The 19,386-nt window shown below is 37.6% G+C and overlaps 1 protein-coding gene and 1 long non-coding RNA gene across 2 annotated transcripts; both read right to left on the bottom strand.

The window, feature by feature from the left end:
• Positions 1-1,099: 1,099 nt before the first annotated feature.
• LOC106011194 lies at positions 1,100-6,336 on the bottom strand. The gene is made up of 2 exons (XR_001184691.2): positions 6,126-6,336; positions 1,100-4,883 (listed from the first exon to the last, which is right to left on the bottom strand). It is a non-coding gene; the product is annotated as an uncharacterized LOC106011194 (long non-coding RNA).
• A 2,287-nt stretch (positions 6,337-8,623) lies between these two features.
• On the bottom strand, positions 8,624-19,276 carry LOC101856010 (protein canopy 4). The gene is made up of 7 exons (XM_005093780.3): positions 18,794-19,276; positions 15,176-15,296; positions 13,775-13,915; positions 13,221-13,305; positions 12,175-12,292; positions 11,006-11,122; positions 8,624-9,403 (listed from the first exon to the last, which is right to left on the bottom strand). The coding sequence occupies exons 1-7, from the start codon at positions 18,939-18,941 to the stop codon at positions 9,318-9,320; spliced, it is 816 nt and encodes a 271-aa protein (XP_005093837.1). The 5' UTR covers positions 18,942-19,276; the 3' UTR covers positions 8,624-9,317.
• Between the last annotated feature and the right edge of the window lie 110 nt (positions 19,277-19,386).

Raw genomic sequence — 19,386 nt, 5'->3', positions numbered from 1 at the left:
TGCATCCCCCTGGCCCAAGCTCTCCGGCTGGCGACACAGAGACATCTCTTTCTTCCCGCGACACCCAAAAGGAAGCGCCGGATAAAACAAAAAAACTTTAGCTATTGGAGTTACCAAACTTTGGCAGCCATTTTCTCGTTACTTTTACCAGTGAAAGCAGGCAACCTCTCTTCCTTCAATCGCAGATATCTTGAGTCCTATTCAAGATAAATGGATATTTATTTCATTGGAAGCAAGGCAAATATGTCAGCTTTCAGGTGATACCAATAACTCCACATGCCGAAAAATTGACGAGAGCCTGATTCCACCGCATCTTGACACAATTGCTATCCTTATATAGGGCACAGGATAGGGTTGGAAGTTGGAGGCGGCGGGTCACTTACTACAGTACACCCGTCATTTCTTTAAATCTCTTCTCTCGATTTTCCTTCTACTTACAGACTTACTACCCGCCACGCCATCTGGCGTTTAGGGCAGCAACAGCGGACAATTTTCCTTCAGCAAAAGCTATACTGTATGTAAATAAAGCAGTGCACTGCGTTCATTTGTACAACCTTCTAATGACCTAGATCAAGTGGAAAAAAGAGACACTTCCTCTCTCCTTATTGAATTTTTTTTTTATAGTAGGGGTTTTTTAAATTATTTTTTTTTATAGTACAGGGTTTTACGGCGCTCGCAACTGCATAAGGTCATATCAGCGCCAAGGGCCAAGGGGTGGGCATCAACAGAGAAGTCTTTACAGGGTATCAGACTTACTCTGCTCACCTCTCTAGCATCAACAGAACAAGGTCTGCTTCAACTATCAAGGCACCCCGAAAATAGCAGGTCACAATAGAGTGACAAACATACAAAAGAAGTAGAGGAAAATGACAATAGTAAGGATTAAGAAAGAAAAAGCAGCAGTTCCCTGTTGTAGATCAGGGACAGTTATGAGTGTGACATGAATCAGCCCATTTACAATTCTACTGTGCTTGAACGAGAAATGTCCCCCCTTTGGGAATGGCCTAAAGACACTACAGTCAGTGGCACTGCCCCGGGGGATCATTATTAAAAGCTTTTTGGCCTTCAGGCCATGAATAGAAATACAAACACAATAATACATAGTGACATGATCGTATTGTGTAACAGGAACCCAGTCAAATAGTATTATGAAAAGTTCCGATCACTGATTAAGATGTGTCATATATGAATGCAATTAGGACAGTCATTTCAAAATAATGCAGAAAACAAAACTAGCAAAAGTAAGATTATTAAACATTCAAAACACACACACACACACAAACACACATGCAAGCGTACATGCACTCATACAAACATATCTATGATATTTTCTAAAAAAGTGAACATAACCCTAATAGGAGTGTCTCTTTTCCTCCAGTTATGAAAAACAAAACAAATGTAAAATTTACATAAGAATCATGATTTTCCAAACATATTAGAATTTGATGCCGGTACCTTACAAATACATTCTAGTAGAGATTTTCCTTTTAATGAGAAGCGGTTACAAAGAGTGCAACTATTTTTAACCGGTGAACTATCACAAACTACTCTACACAATCCTATGCAAAGAAGCTCCATATCATGATTACGAAAACGAAAAACTTTCAGAGTTTAGATAGAATATCTATGTTTACGTCAACAAGGATGGTGGGAGAGAAAAAATATCAAGCTGCAATATATATGAATGTCAGCTGTGCTCATAGTTTGACCAGCGGGTCAGTCACAGAAGTAGAAGTAGAGTTTAAAAATTTATTAAGTTTCTTGAGTAAGTGTTGTAAGTGTCTGTCTTCTCAACTATCAAGATTAAAAACAAAATACTCAGTATACACTGCGTTAGGAGTATAAAAACTGTCCGGAATTTAGGAAGTTGTTTTTTATGTCGACATTTTGAGAATGGCTCACATATAAGTATACATGTACAAACACACAAACAAAAGTTATTTCAAATTTAAACCCTTCAATGCTTCTGAAACTATGCTGCAAGAAGCACAATGTGGAAAGCTGAAAATAGATTTCACATATATGGTGGTTAAAAAAAAGCTCACCATGAGCGTTGCATTTCGAGGTTGCACTTGTCAAGAGGGTATAATTACTTCTCAACACTTAAGACATGTAACACAACACCAATCACAGAATGATGGAAACATTTTTAAAAATATATTTACAAATGATTTGCTATAATCTATAGTTATAGTATAGTGGCTGTGACATGACAAAGGTCCCTGTACAGATAAAGAATACACTCTCTCTGTTCCCTTCATAAATATTTAACAATTATGAAATATGCCCATGAACAAACTAGAAAAAAAAGGAAAAAGTCCAATCCTACATTCACACTCATGTGTACATCCCATGTTAACTTTTTGTAATTATCACTTGAAACACCACCACTTTTTTTTTATTAATGTAATATCTTAGTAAGTACTTATAGGTTATGGGAGGCACTAAAGATTTAGTGTGGTTCCCCATCTCATCACAACATCGGTTGGAGAATAGGGAAATGGCTTCAAGACATGGAGGTTAGCTGCTAAGCAGTTGCGAACCAAATGGGAGATAGTTGCAGAGAGTAGAGGAGAACCCTGGGGACACAGGTGCTTCAATAAATACTCCAAAAGCTCAACGAAAGGACCACCTTGGTGATGGGAGATGCCATAAATCCAGCTAAAGTCCCCAGAGCCTTTTGGGTGGATATCAAAGGCTAGCAGAGAAAACTTAATAATTGCAAAATTAGAAAAACATTTATCAATTACATTGTGATCGTCATAAATAATCAAGATAAGATAGTCTATATAATCTTTTCTTTAAAAGGTACCTTTTACATAAAGACATCTTTAAACAAAGGAACATTCTGTCATGATAATTATAGAAAAAATAAATATGCAACCCATTAATGAGGAATGAAATATTTGTATTTGTGTACTGTACATGCTCTGATGGATTTCAATGATTCTTTTAAGAGGACATACATGACATGAGAGTAGCAAGCAATATATTCAAATAAACAAGGCACAAACTTGCAATATCCACAGTTTAATTAGATTACAACACGATTAGCACTTGAAGCATTTGTCACATAAAACATGCAATATCCGGGAGGTTCTATGGAAAAAAATAGTAAGCAAACAGCATAAGAAATCTTTTGAACTGTATAACATAATCTATGAAAACCAATCTTCAGTTATTTGTGGTGCTTTAATTGCTCTTGAACATACCCACTGGACCACAGGAAAAACATCTTTTGTTTGCAAGATCCATGTAAGTAAACAAACTTGGGGTTCAGCATACATTGTTTTACATAGCTTGTTCTTTTCTTCAGGTATGATTCTAAGTTATAAAATGTGTGTTGCTCTGAGAAAATCCACCAGAAGGTGGTCATTTCGAGAAACTTTTGAAAATATACCTCTAGAACGTCCATTTATAAGTAGGCCTACTGATTTTCAACTATTTTGCAAAAAATTCTAAATACAGTAGTCTCCGCCTAAGATCATGCTACTTACTATCCCAGATCCCGCAGCTTTATTAAGAAAACATAATTTTTAGTACACAAAAGTGACCCCTAAGATCCCGTTCTAAAGGATTACATTTGGCTGAGATCCCGCACTTAAGATCACAATTTACAGAACAACAAAAAATGGAGAAAAAAAAATGGGTGAAAACTTACTCACAGATCATACAGTTTTGTGATCACATGTGCATTGTAAATCTTGATGCAATGGTACAATTCTTGCCCCAGACAAGATCACACCCAGGTGTGAAATCGATGATGTGTTAGTTTTCCTCCCAAAATTTCACTCGAATCTGAGCTCTCCACCTGAACTCACATCGTACACTGAGTGGGTAATAACAGTCACAACACAATGGCAGAGTGTTATGGCAGAGGCAGGGGAATTCGGTCAAACATGGAAAGCTATCAATTTTGGATAAGTACAAGGGAGGAGCAATAGGATCAGCATAAAAATCATGCGACTCACGATTGGATTAAATGAAAATGCCCTTATGCCATTGTCATTGGTCCTTACCGATTGTGGGGCAGAACATGAGTCAGTACGGAATCTTCCCTGGGTGCATTGGCTAAAATCCTGTTCGCTTAAGATACAGATTTTTCCTTGTTCCCAAGCACCGACATCTAAGGCAGAGACTACCGTATTTAATACTAATTTACTTATTATTTGGAGGGCAGCTATGAGTAGCAGCCAAATTTGGCTGAAATCTAAAGTCATTTACTTGTGCAGATGAACACTTACTTTCAAGCAAACACCCTAATTTTATTGCCTGTCCAAGGAAGCATGCTGCATGTGAACATTGTTACAGCACAAAAAAGCAGAACTGTGCATCTTTCGTTTCACTCTTTAAGCAGCCTCATCTTGGAACACTTTTTTTCCCAGAATTCATTTTACAAAATACTCTATTTATGCCCAAATTAAGAACACACGAAATCTTGAAAAAAATCTGGAACACCCTGTTTTCCCCCCAATATTCATTTACAGAATGCTCCATTTACACCCAAATTTAGTGCAGAAAAATCAATCTTCTAAAATAAGCAAAAACAAAAAAAGTTTTTCTTCTCAAAGACATAAGCTTATACTGTAATTAAACATATATACATCCAACAGTTGCAGGTTATATCTTTGGTCATTAATGTAGTGTTGTCACTGTCAAACATGTTTAAGGGATTTAACCCAATAAGTCAGTGTCCAGTTGTCCTCGTTCATTATTCTTAGTTATCACCCGTTACTGTTGGGAGTTGCCTTCGTTCTTTTGTAGTGATTACCTTTGTCAGTGTTGTGAGCAGTATATAAGCACGAGACCATGTGGTCAGTGTCTCTTCCAAGCAGAGCATGTGAACAGAGTATGTGCCAGTTGTTAAGTATTAAACTGCCTACCTGGACCAGATGTGCTTGTCGTTGAATTTTATACTGGAGATGAGGATCGGTGAGTTATTCAACTCAGCCTGTTAGTACTCACGAGACGCTGATGGTGAATATTTATTTACTACTTTCTCCACTATCATGACCAATATGCTACCAACTTTTCCCCCCATTTAAAATCAGGGAGCAAGATCCATCAACAGGTAGTCGTTGGAAAAAATGGATCTCGCAGCTAAAGAATCTTTTAACTCTGCAATGGACATATCAATATCATGTCCAAAACGTAAGAATGCGTTCCTGCTCCATTATGGCGGGGACGAAATTTTTGACATGGTCAATACGCTACCGGGAAAAGACAAGGACTTTGAGTCTCTCAAGCTCTCATTGCAACATTGCAAGAGCACTTTACACCAAAAGTCATTGTCATTTTTGAGTCTTTCAAGTTTAAGATGCAGCAACAGGAGGGGGTAAGTGTAGATGAATTTTACATCCGACTGAGGGCTCAAGGTCAACTTTGCAAGTTTACCGACATCGATCGAGACATTTTGTCAGAACTAATAGAGGGATTAAATTCAAGCAAGCAAATTAAGACGATGAGCACCAAGAGACAAACTTACGTTAACTCAATTCTTGAGTGAAGTAGGAACGAGGAGCTAACTAGTAAACAGGCACAAGAGATGGAGGCAGTTACTGATCATGCATCAGCCGTCTTTAGGAGACAAACAAAAGACAGATTTCATAAACCAGCACCTAAAAGATGTCGAGGCGAAGGATCAAAACCACCTTCGTTGATAGAATCGAAATCTAGACATAGAAATTCTAATTCAACGTAATAAAGGAATTGTGGAGGAACTTTCCCTCATCCGCAGAGGAAGCCATGTGCAGCTAAAAGAAAAGTTTGCCATAACTGTGGGAAAAACAATCCCTTTGCCTTAGTCTGTCGATCTCAGAAGACGACAGTGAAAACCATTGACCATTCTAGAAATAACAGTCCAGAGTCCAGAGACAAGCTCAGATAAGGTTTTCACATTAAATGCTTCACGTAAAACGTAGCAAACTTCAGTCATTGTTGAAAAGTCTAAAATGGGCTTTGTCATAGACACAGGAGCATCGGTCAATGTAAAAACGGTCCAAAGCTACTCTCAAGTCTAGCAGCACTGTAATATACGGGTATGGTAGCACAGGAAGACTTGTGTCTCTTCCGAGCAGATAATGTGAACAGAGTATGTGCCAGTTGTTAAGTATTAAACTGCCTACCCCGACCAGATGTGCTTGTCGTTGAATTTTATAATTAATACCTTTTTACAAAGTGTTCATCACCACAAAATGTAATTTTGAGATTCTATTATGATTAGAAGTATACAGTGGCAGAGTAGAAGACTCACTATAGATATAACATTAATAATAATAGATAGCATTTGTATAGCGCAAATCCCCGCTCAACAGAAAGCTCTATGCGCATCACAATCTATACTATTACTCCAACAGACCTGAGAGTATTCTGAAACAAACTCAACTTCCTGGGAAGCATACAGTGCAAGCGGCCATTTACTGGCGCTAAAACACTAACATACTGACAAGATCTGTCGCTGCCTATGGCCGGGTATCCATTCCCACGTGGGTGAAGTGAGGAAAATTTGTGTAAAGTGCCTTTCACAAGGACACAACGTCGGGCCCGTGGCTCCAACCCCTGAACCCGCAACCTCACGATTACGCGTCCGGTAGCCTAACCACTAGGCCACCAACGCCACATTCAAAGCAAAATAACGTGTACACATTTATCGATTGGGAAGGAGACCAAATGCTTAACGAGAACTGACAGAGGAGCCTACATGCCGATATATGTCCTGGAACATGGATGAGGCAGAAAGATTCTGCCTGTAAGTGATGTGCAGGTCAAACAGAAATGGCAACGAGCATACAAATGGTTGAAATCATATTACAACATAGGAAAGCAAGAGTAGTCTATTCTCATCTTATCAATGCTTCCTCAAGAAGGAAGCAATGCACCCAAATTTTTAATTACACAGAGTTCTAAGAAGAAATAGTTGTCCAAATTTGGATATTGAAGGCACTGATAACTGAAAAAGAATACATACATTACCAAAAAGTATAAAAGGAAATTTCCATGAAGAAAAAAAAAAGCATTCTGGACCATTTCCAAAACTAAAAGTATATCCATGAAAAATAGAAAAGACATTAAAAAAGAGGTTTTATCACATTTATATGAGTAAACTAACTTTATTCACCAAAAGCTAGCCGTGTAACAGAGCGGAAAAGTTTGGGTTTCTTTGGCATGATGCCAGATGCTCACATCTTAAACCTGCATGACTGATTTTCCTACTTTTTCAACAACTTTGCAGCGGCTCTAGCCTGTCTATGAAATATTTTTACAATGTAGAAAGAGACACAAAGTTCAAAACAATAATAAGTCCAAATAGCTGCAAAACTAAAAAATGCAGACAGTCAGAAAAGCAGACTTAGATATTGTAAATTTTGTATAATACTGTAAATGATAAAGCAAATGATAACATTGACTCGGAATTCCCGTGGAAATGTCAGTGGCCATTTTTCTTGAGAAAACAAGTCAGTTCATACCTTTCTGGAGAAAACAAAATTTAAAAAGCACGGCACTTGTATGACCATCAGTCAGAATACTTCATATGGTAGATAAGGCTGACACATCTTGCACAGCATAATTAATAAACTAAATAATAAGTTTATTTCTAGCCTTGACGAAGATCATGTAACAAAGTGTAGTGTTTCTATTTTTTTTTTAAAAGGACAGCATGGCACAGATTTTAAAAAGAACTTTGAACAAATAAAATCTAACAAAGCGGACGCCAAACTGGGCAATATGAAGAAAATCAATGCATGGGTTCAAGAACTGTCATGGGAGACTCTCATGGCCTAGAGGTTAAGATGTTTACCTCTCATTCAAAGGATCCGGGTTCGAATCCGGGTAGCGCCGAAAAAAAATTTCTTCTCTTAAATTGTCTCCTTTTATCTCCTTTCCTGCTCTCTAGCAATGTTCTGTCATCTGCTTTTGTCTCCACTTTCTGCCTCCACCCCATCACCTCTTTTGCCCCCTCCTCTGGGCTCCTGACTCTTTCTGCAGTCATTCTACTGCTACTCCTTGGCTCTTCTTACTGCTGCCTTTCAGCCTTACCCCTGATCTTCTGGTAGGAAAGATCTACACCTAGCCTTCTCGGACAAAGGCGAAAAATCTCGGAGGTTCCGTGTGCAAGTTGCACACATCAAAGATCCCTTGGTGATTTAAAATCAATAAGAGTAGGCTTCAGCCACCATCCGTGAAAAATTCAAAATTTCCTATCAACTGAAAATGTTTGGAGTGTCCCGTGCGCTCATGACCTTATGCAGTTGCGAGCGCCGTAAAAACACCTAGCAAAAAAAAAAGAAAAGAACTATCATGTTTAGAATAATGTTAACCCAAATTTTATAAAACGCAAAAATTTACCTCTTCAAAGCGTTCATCTACAGGGGGTGATCACCCTGTTTTGGAGTCAAGAAAGGGATGGTAAAACCAGGTCCGTCATATTAGATGGATATCTCACCATAGGGAAGGGGTTATGCTGTTGAGGAGGCCCAGTTTCAACATGGTGGGGCCTCACCCTACGCATGTAGAGTGGCCTTTGCATGGTTCCAAGACAGGTTTGGGGGATGCTTTACGAGCCAAAAGCCTGCAAATGGATGGTCACTGCATTTCGGCCCTTTGAACGTTTTTTATTATTCCCTTTTTTTGACAGACAAAGTTTACCAAAACAACCCACAAACAATTGAAAGGTTGAAATTCAACATTGAACAGGAGGCCCAAAGAGAACACAGAAACATACCACTTGGTTTTTTCAAAATTTCCAGCAGCATCTTTTTAGCTTGTCGGAGGGAAACGGTCAACACCTGGAGCATACAGTTTAAATAGCTACCGTTTTCCCTGAGTTTATAGGACAATGTCAATGTTATATGAATGTGTTCTTTTATACACAAATACACGTTATTGTTAATTTTTAAGAAGTTATAAAGTTTTCTAATTCAGTCAAATTTGGTTGAAATTTTAAAAACCTAATATTTCTTGAACATGAATTTTGATTTTCTTCATGTCAAGCAATTTGACACCCCTTGATTGAATTCTATTTGTTCCAAGTTTTGTTGATATAATTGGTCCTGAGATAATGGAGTTATTGCCTTTTGAATGGGTCCTCTTTTTTTCAGATACCTGGTATCTCTCAATTTCTACAGCACGGCACAGATATATCCGGAGTACAAACCTGACAGGAAAAATGGCTGGAGGCAGAGACACAGGAACACACCGAGTTTCATAGACAAAACCAGAGCATAAGTTAAAAATTTCAATTATTTTGGTACAACAGTCAACATTCAGAAAAGTAACAATTATTGGAAGGCAGAAAAATTTATAACTTGGCAGACTGATCACAGTTCATCTCGTTTTGTCTCATCTGTTCCCTTTGTGCTTGTTGCATCTTCAGTGCCCTCATCACCTTTGCTTTTATTTTTGGCTGAAAAAGACAAATTTAATTAGAATATTATTTTAAAAAACACTTGAAATTCAGGTCACAAAAAATAAATTGTTCAACATAGTATGGTACGAAAAAAATTATCACCATGCACGTACTACAAAGATTTCTCATTCCCATTGTCTTTTCGGTGCTCATGCAACTCAGGTTCAAATGGTAAAGAAGATATGTTCATGGCATGAAAGAAGGAAGATGCAAAAAGACCTCAGTATAAAACTTGAGAATGGAAAGACAAGAAAAATTCAACTTATATTAAGATACAAAGATGATTGTGAGAAGGACATGACCGAAACAGAGATTTACTTTAGGACCTGGGAACAAGTGACAGAAGTTCGCATACAAACTGAGGTTTAGGCCAGTTTCAAGATGAAACAGAAAGTTACAAAAAAAAGTCTGGACCAATGATCCTTTCCTTATATTATGCTTATTGCGAAAGTTATTTTCGGGCACGCTTATATGCTACATACACCTATATCACAGAATATAAAAATTAGACCTATAGAGCACAAACCTTGTAGTTAGTGGAGAGTGATGCAAACTACTGATTTATCATCTGACCACCAAAGACGCATAAATAAGAAAACAAATTTTTTTTTTTGCCGGGGGGCATATGAGCGAGTGGAACACACCAAACATTTTCAGTTGGTAGGAAATGTTGAATTTTGCCCAGGTGGTGGCCGAAGCCTACTCTTATCGATTTTGGACCATCAAGGGATCTTTAACGAGTGCAACTTGCACACAGCATCTCTGAGATTTTTCGCCCTTGTCCAAGAAGGCTAGGTGTAGATCTTACCCATCATAAGATCAGGGGTGTGGCTGAAAGACAGCAGTAAGAAGGAGCCAAACATGGAGAAGGAGTAGAAAGACTGTTAAAAGAGTCAGGAGCCCTGAGGAGGGGGCAAAGGAGGCGAAGGGGTGGGGGCAGAAAGTGGAGACGAAAACAGACGACAGAAGATTGTCAGGGAGCAGGAAAGGATGAGGAAGGAGAAAATTTTAGACAAGAAAATAGTCCATCGTTATCCGGATTCGAACCCAGGACCTATTGAATGAGAGGCGAACACCTTAACCTCAAGGCCACGAGAGCCCCTCGTAAAAGAATTTGGTCCAAACTTCAGCCTTCAAATTTGAAAAATAGGCCAGTGACTCCCCCCCCCCCCCCAACACACTCCTACACTGGTATTTCAACTTCAACAGACATAGCTTGACAAAAAAAAAAGTTCACTTCAAAGAAAAAGAAGGAGGACAACATATCTATATTAAGAAAGACTGATGTTGCATTAAGTATGGAACATTTTCTGGATAAAAAGAAAGCAAATGGTGGTCAAAACTGACAAAAGAATGTAAATTTTAAACCATTTTGTAACATGACCTGACACAGAAAGTTGAGAAAGCAACACCTGATTTGTTTTTCTTTTCTATTTTTAGGTAGATTTCTAAGTAAGAGTAAGAGCCTAACATCCATCTTTTTTCACATTTGAATTTTTTGCGAGACAGCACTTAGTTTCTTACATTCAACAGCAATATGATGAAGCAGTATCTAAGCCAGTACAGAGACAGCAAAAACTTCTCACAAAAAATCTTTACCTTTCTTGGTTTTTTTACTTTTCTTCTTTGGTGGTTTTTCCACTTCAGTTTCACCTTTTTCCTCTGTACTGGCTCCAGCTACTTTTTCTTTTCCAGTCCATACCTCAGCAAGACATTCTGTAACATAGAAAAGGAGTTTCAAATATCTTTACAGGTGTACTTTAAAGCAACAAGGAAAACCGTAAAACAGTCCCTGCTATTTGAGCAAAACAGTTTTTTTCTTGAGTTTTCAATTTTGATCAAACTCATGAGTTGGAGCGCAGCTTGTCAAAAGGTCACTGTTAAGAAAATCCTATCGAGCTTCCATAGTAACTTGAAAACCCCCCAAAAAACGCAAGTTTGCAGCCATTTCTGACTTGTGACATAAAACACCCTCTGACTGAACAATATACAAATCAATGAAGGAAATCAGAAGTGCAATCAAAATAACCCTTGAGCATCACTAATCATTGAATGACTGACAGTGATCACAACATTATATCAACTTGAGAATTTTCTGGAATAACTATCCATATCATGAGCATGTTTCTTTAACAAAAAGAGGCTATCTTCTTCGCTTTTGATGTTCACTTGTCTGGTGCAGGAAACCCACTCATAATATCGTTGTGATGTAGTTAACATTGAACTTATTATTTATGAATTGAACGATGCATTTTTTAGCTGTGCTGAAAAGCTAACTGACACCTTAACAAAGCATATAAAAATGTGCATTAACACTTTATGAAAGTTTATGCCAATATGCAAATGGCAAGTTCCTAAGAGTATTATTCAAAAAGAAAAGATATAGTATTCATTTCCCTTAATTCATCTTTGTGCTAACTAAATCTTCCTGACTTCTCCACCCTACCTGGAATCAAAGACTTCAATGTTTTTTCATTATGTATGAATTGTTTACGTTATATATGGGTTATTTTTTTTAATGTAGAAGAAAAAAATTCGGGCCTGAAAATCTGTTCCCTGTGCGTTTTTCGCTCTAAGCGTGCAAGACTGCATTAAAAGGATGACTCGTCTCATCTTTATGTCATGACAAAAGGCCATCATGTGAAAGGAAAGGGATGTTGATATAACAAATTTCCTTCAATAATATAAAAAATAAAACATATAAATTTAGCACACAGTTACACATATTTCTGTGTGTGTCTGCTTCAATGAAAACAAAACTTATTTACCTTGATCATTACTCTTGAGGACTTTGTCTTTGCACAGGAAATTTGTGAGGTCCATGTCTTGATAATTGTAATACCAGTCTTCAATGTCCTCTTCAAACTCTTCCACAATTTTATAGCACTGAAAAAAAAAAAAAGAATATTTCACGGTGAGACGATGCACCAAAAAAACCCAAAACAACAACAACAAAAAGAAAAGTAAAGCAAAAAGTTATTGTAAAACATGCTTAAAAAGCAAATTAATCATGTTTAAAGCTAAAAATTGATTATAATTCAACTAGAGTTATGGACATATTGCAAACCAGTCTATATCTGTGGCAACGTTTTCTTTAAATAGCACTCAGCACTTCAAGGCTCAGCTCATATACTGAGACCCATACCTCCATGATCCTAAACATTCTATTGCCTTCTGCATCTTGACAGATATCTTAAAACAGCATGTCACAACTTTGCCTGGGCAGCAAACTTAGAGGAAGTAGATTACCCAAGTACCACTCCCCCCGTTTCGATCTTGATGTCCTTAATATGGTCCAAACAAGAGACATGTTGAATTTGTTTGGAATTAAGGAAGGTTTAAGTGTGAGTACTGTGTGAGTCTTACAATATTACAGGTGTGACAGGGATATTTTATATCGTAGGAAATGTTTGAATTTTAAAATTTTGCATGAGTGGCCGAATAACAATAATGGCATACTCATTTTACAATTTTTAATCAAGGGATCTTAAACATCTTTTTTTTGTTCATTTGTTTCTTTTCAGAGGAGAAAAAAAGAGCAGGAGTAGATGAAGAAGTAGAAAAAAAGAAAATTGGGCATGTCGGCATGGAATGGGTTCAAACTCACAATCTTTAGCACTAGAGGCCAGCATCATACCTCTAGCCCCCCACCCCCATTATATATTAGAAGAAATAGGAATGGTTTACTAAACAACATTTAAGGCAAAAGAAATCCTTTAAAAAAATTATCCGTCATACAACTTGACTTCACAAGCATCCTGTGCTGACTGTACCTTTGAACAAGAGTTCATTTCAGCATTTCCTGTTTCCTTACCTTTCTTTGCATGTCTGCTACACCAGCTGAAGGTGTGTCCCACAGCTCATACGGAATGCCCAGTTCCACTTTGACACCCTTGTCTCTATAAGACAAAATAAATCAGACACAGTGAATATAAAAATCACACTAACATGGTGGTCTCAATCTCAAAACATGCACAGCAAAGAGCAATTATGCCTAAGAGCCCACTTCACTTTGTAATAATTTTTTTCTTGTGTGTATAATTCCGAAAAAATGTGAATAACACTTGACCATAATTAATGTGTTACTTTGTTGGTAATTTGTTTTTCATTTGACACCTTTCCAGAGTCGAAAATTTTTAACATTTTCACTGGACCTAGTTCTGCAGCAGGTAAAGATGCAATTCCTGTCTAAATGTGAAGCTTTGGCTTTCTGTGGCCATACAGTCAAAAATGGACCTTTAACTAATGCACCGTAAGCTGGAAAAGTCCTTTTTTCTTAAAGATTGACTGCACCTGATGACAAAAGCAATACAAATTCTAAGAGCACAATAATAATTCTGGCATCATTAGATAAGTGCAGCAACTTACTTGAGATTATGAAGTGTGCTCATAGTTTCACTTCTTCCTTTGGCAAAACGCAGGCTACCTTTCCTCTCAGCATGGATGTTGTATTCTAAAATCTTTTCACATATGTGAGGATCATTCACTGCTTCTATCAGTCTTAGCTCTCTGTGACAAAACAAACCAAATAAAAAAAAGTTCAGGAATGATAATAACACGATAAATAAATGGAGTTTAAGCTGAACAGAACTTAAAAAGATAGCAACAAAATACACATGAGCTCACCAATATTGTTGGAAAAAAAGTGCAAATCCACAATACAAAGAGCTATGGAAGAACTGAATGCAATCAACAAAAATGAGCAGCAAGAAGCAACAAAATAAGTTTAAGGTGTTTTCAGTTAAAAAACAATAACTTGGAAACAATTTCACACAATAACTATGACAACCTGTAGCCTATTATCTCACGGTTGAGAAATTTGTCATGATTTGTACAATTGAAATCTGGTTTTACAAAGACTTTATGTTTCTCTCTTGTACATTTGTTGCCTTCATTGCATTCTTTAACTCACTGACTTATAAACATTTACAATAATTTTAAACCATAATAAACCCACACACTTAAAAGGCACTCTCAAAAGAAAGTTTAAAAACTAAGAAAATTATCATAAAATCAGATACAATACTTGCACAAAAAAGTGGATAAATTTTTCAACCCCACAAGTGAGAGTGACTTGCTCAAGTCAAAACACATGTAAACATATTTATGTAGGCTGAAACATTACAGGGTTTTCATTCTTGTGATCAACATGAGGCAATTCTCAACCCCTCAATTAACAAAAAACAATGTGATGACAAACTAGGAGACATGTGGATGTACAAACTTAAACCCTAAAGATTTAATGGAAGAATACCCAAATTACAACTGGAACTTATAACAGGACATACTTGAACCTTCCTTTATTCAATTTAAGTACCATTTGAGTGCCTAATTTTTGGGGTATCTATTACAAAACCTTAAAAAGGACGCCTGCAATAAATGTAGAACTTTCCAAAACTTGACATTATTTTGTTAAGTTTTCAACTTGGTATAATATTATTTCTTCTTATCACATATCATATATTTTGTCATCTCATCTTTTAACCAAAAGAGCTGGATTCCATGCAAATTTCCAATCTGCATTAACTTTCACGGACAGAGGAAAAGAGGTACCCGACCCTTGCTTACCTTTTGAGATTGGCAAATTTAAAAATTATTATCCAACCTAGCCTTGACTGTGACTTTAGAATAAAGAGAGCAAACATAAACAAGAGTCTATTACGGATTACCTTTGTTAAGCAAAGCATAAAATCAAAATATATGCAAAGTGAAAACTCAGTTTCTAGAAGGAATCAGACATAATCTATAATAATGAAAGGAGGCACTTACGATTTCTTATATTCCTTCCTTTTTTTCTTCTGGTCAATTCTATAACCTGTTTCCAAGACTTCATGGGTTTTCCCTGTCTCATCTAACCTCTCCCTCAGTTCATTAGTCAGATACTTACAAACTGAAACAAGAAATGAAAGACATCATGAACAATATATTCATAGTCATCCACAGAGGAGTCAACTTATTGGAAAGAGCAGAAGTAACAAATATGGTGTTCACATTTTCCTCCTTGAATGGTATGAGAAAAAATTACATTCACTTCATATGTTTCTGTCTCTTGGAATCCAAGACTTCAGGAAAAATGACATGTCTGAATCACCCCTTGTGGCCGTGAAATTGAAATTTTGTCTATCTGTGCAAAAAAATTGTAAGTACCGTGCAGCCACTAGCAAGAGCAAGTGTAGAGATTTAGTACCAAAAAATATGATTTAAAAATGGGTGAAAGTGGAGTGAGCTCAAGCAGACATCACAATTCAGGCTCAAAAACATATTTTTACAAATATTTTCTTTTGCTGTTGACCCCCCCACCTCCTTTTAAACTCTACTCCACTTCTCCTCTTCATTGTCAGAGTCCTGACCAAAAATCTGAACCCTCAGAGCGTAGCATTTTATTTCACCTCTTTCTAAGCCACTTTTAGGGTATTTCTTTCCTCTCTCCATGTACATGTATTTCTTTATTTCAAATAGTCACCCATCCGTGAGTGGTTGTACAAAAGTGTTTCTATATGTTATACATGGGAGTGCGTGTATGCATTTGAGAGAGAGAAAGAGAGAGAGAGAGAGAGAGAGAGAGAGAGAGAGAGAGAGAGAGAGAGAGAGAGATGGGGAAAGGGGGGGAGGGGGAGAAAGACAGAGACAGAGTGAGAGAGATCAAGATGGAGACAAAGGGAGAGAGACACACAGAGAGAGAATGCATGTGTGTAGAGAGTTGTGTACCAGTGGTTGTGCGCCAATCTCTTTTTCTTCTAACTGGAACTCTGAATAAGTATAATTCTAATGTCCTGTCTCTCTTTCACTACAGAATAAACAGATATATATGTCATGACACTGGAATCAGGCCCTCGTTAATTTATGGGCATATAGTGTTATTGGTATCATTTAAAAGCCTATTTGCCTTGCTTTTAGTGAAAAAAAACCCCATCTATCTTGAATAGAAGTCAAGATAATTGTGACCGAAGAAGGTGGGGGTCGCCTGGTGTCAAAGGTAAAAGTTAGCGATAAAATTAGCACCAAAGTATGGAGACTTCCATAGCTTTAGAGTCTTGGGAAACTGGAAGTTAAAAATGAAAATTTGGAAAAACATTTCCCACTGGCCAGAAAAGTGCTAGTTTCTTTGATTTCGTTGTTTTGACGAGAGTCCGATTTCACTTCTCATATTATACATGATATATATATACACATACAGCTGAACCTGCTCTATCGACCACTTGTCCAAGACAATCACTTGCATAAAAGACCACCCACTTCCCACTTACCCCCTTGCGTCTTTTTCACTATTCAGTGGAACTTGGTTTCAACGAACTAGGAATCAATTAAAAAAGGAGTTGGATGCCCCAGTTTTTTAATTAATAGAAATTTAAAAAATAACTCGGATTCAACTAACACATAAATGGGCAAGCTTGGATTCAATGAAGTCACTTGCAAGGTGAACTGCTCTATGTGACCAATCAGTCGCCTCCCTTCATACCAACACACGCGTTGCTATCATGCACCCGTGTCTTAGCTCGAAGTCGGGGTAAGACGGGCGGCCAGCACACGTGTGACATGTGACTGTGTGTACGTTTGTCTGGGGGGAGGGGTAAAAATGGTCTGGGTGTGGAATATGTCAGTAGAGACACAAATGCGACACAGTTATTCCCCCCCCCCCCCACAGGCTACTGATCAATAAATCATAATGACACGCTAATTTTGACATAGATTTACGTAATGGACTGTGGAATCAAGCGTTGCCATATGCTATGCTCTACACAACAACATAACTTGTTATGTTTGGCAAACAATACGTTACAGATGATAGATGACACAGGCATGCATTTTAACAAATCGGCCCTTTTGCACAGTGTGTGCTTGGTAGAGTTCAGTGCATTTTCCTGGAATTTTCCAGCAATTCTTCGGTATCAAAGAAACAAAAATGCCTCTACATTTGATTGAGAAAGTCGAATGCATTATACATTGCTTGCTTGGTGCTTGTAATTATCTACATAAAAACCTCATGTTTGCTATGACGAGCACCCGGACTCAACAAAATTGAAGGTCAGGCCCGACGACTTTGTTGAATCCGAGTTGTACTGTATACCAGTCGTGCCTATGATGACTTTTCTCCTTGACAATGGATGATCATCTTGGACAGCTTTGACTGTGATACATAGGCCTATCTTTCAAGGTGAAACTTTTTTCCTTCCTTCTGTTCCCCTGCTAGTTCACAAGGGTAGTTGACTGCTAGTTCTTTAACCTGCAGTTCTACTGATTAGTACGAATGAAAGTAACCGTTTTTCATACTTCATATGGCCCCTGCTTTGCCTTCAGGCAGCCATATTTCAATTTCGAAGGAACTCTGTTTTTAAACTGACTAGAGTATTTTTTAGTTATGCTAGGAATTCATTTTGAAATTTCCCCAAGCGGTGGTTGAAGCCTACTTCATCAATTTTAGGACCACAAAGGGACCTTTGACATGCGCAACGCAACTTAATGTACAAAAAACCTGTAAGATTTTTCTTACTATCAGAGAAGACTTGGTGTTCCATTTTACCTACCATAAGATCAGGGATGTGGCTGAGAAAGACAGCAAAGAAGAAGTCAGGAGAAAGGAGAGAGGAGCCCCGAGGAGGCTGGGGGTGCGGGGAGAAAGTGGAGATGATAGAATACAGGAATAGAGAATAGGAATGGAGATGAAAACAAAAAATTTGTAGAGTAAAAAATGTTTCCATCCCTATCAGCCTTCTATCCAGGGACCTTTTGAATGAAAGGCAAACACCTAAACTCAATCTAGACTAAGATGGAACTGAATATATATCTCATCTCTAGGCCTATAATCTTTTTCCTCCTAAAATTTTCTTTCATCTACACTTCATATTGTTAAAAATCCTCACTTCTCTCTCTCGGTCTCTCTCCATATACATCCCTTTTCTATCCTCTAATTAAAATTATAATCATATTCAAATTGATCTTTCATTGTGTAAATACTTTGACTTAAAAAAACCAACAACAACAAAAAGCAAACACATGTCATGTGTACACATGTAGTATGTCTGTCCAGTCACCAGTTTCTATTCCTCTAAACCCTCATAGTAGCCTATTTGCTATCATCTCACCTGCTGATATTAGGCCTCTATATAGGTTCCAGCATTCTGGTCACTCTATCTAGAGTAGACTAGAGATGCAAACCCCCCCCCCCCCCCCACCCCCACCCGATTATAACTTATATGACGACATTTGCTACTTGAAGAAGAACATATATCCTGAACGACCGTATCCTGAATTATAATCTAATAATTATTACCACAGCGATGCTCAGCTGTGATTTCATCAAAACTAAGCTTTACCTTAAACTTAAAGTTTAAAACAGAACAAGCATAATAAATATGCACACTATTATTAATAAAATTAAAGTCTTACCTTCACATAAGGATGGTTCTCTGTGTGGGTCAGCATGGTCATCTCCAGATTCTCCAACCTCATTGCTTGCATGTGTTAGGCTAACCACAAAACATGAAAGCAGGAAAGCAATAAATGCCAATTGAATGTAGTTCGTTTGACTCCTCATAGTTTTATAAACTGAAATGTCTGAAGTTGGAACGAGGTTTACGAAGAGTCAAGTCCAGGCTCACACTGACTCTTCTATTCCAACTTATAAATACGTCTCAAGACTTGGTACAACATCAGCTTATCACAAACCGTAGTAGTTAATTTTTCTATGAACGCCTCATCACTGATCAGGTTGCTCAGAATAGATCTAGATCTAGATCTATATCTGGATCTAAAGCAGAGTTAAACTGATAAGTAGAATCTAAAATTTTCAGTGGTGTCAAAGTCAAAGAGTAAGTCGGCTAGCAGCGGATCTGGGAACTGGGAAGTTGCCATGTGCGGGAATGGGTTTTCCCTGTGCGTTTATTTTGCTTTGTTGTGTATTTGTGATTGGTCGGAATTTTATATCAGATAGCCTTGGCTAGCCTTGGCCTTCAACTTGCGGCACAACAAACAAGGCGTAC

This window comes from Aplysia californica, unplaced genomic scaffold (assembly GCF_000002075.1).
Source record: "Aplysia californica isolate F4 #8 unplaced genomic scaffold, AplCal3.0 scaffold00069, whole genome shotgun sequence".
NCBI classification, from domain to species: domain Eukaryota; kingdom Metazoa; phylum Mollusca; class Gastropoda; order Aplysiida; family Aplysiidae; genus Aplysia; species Aplysia californica.
The sequence above is the reverse complement of the archived record's forward strand: the minus strand, read 5'-3'. Positions and strand labels throughout refer to the sequence as shown.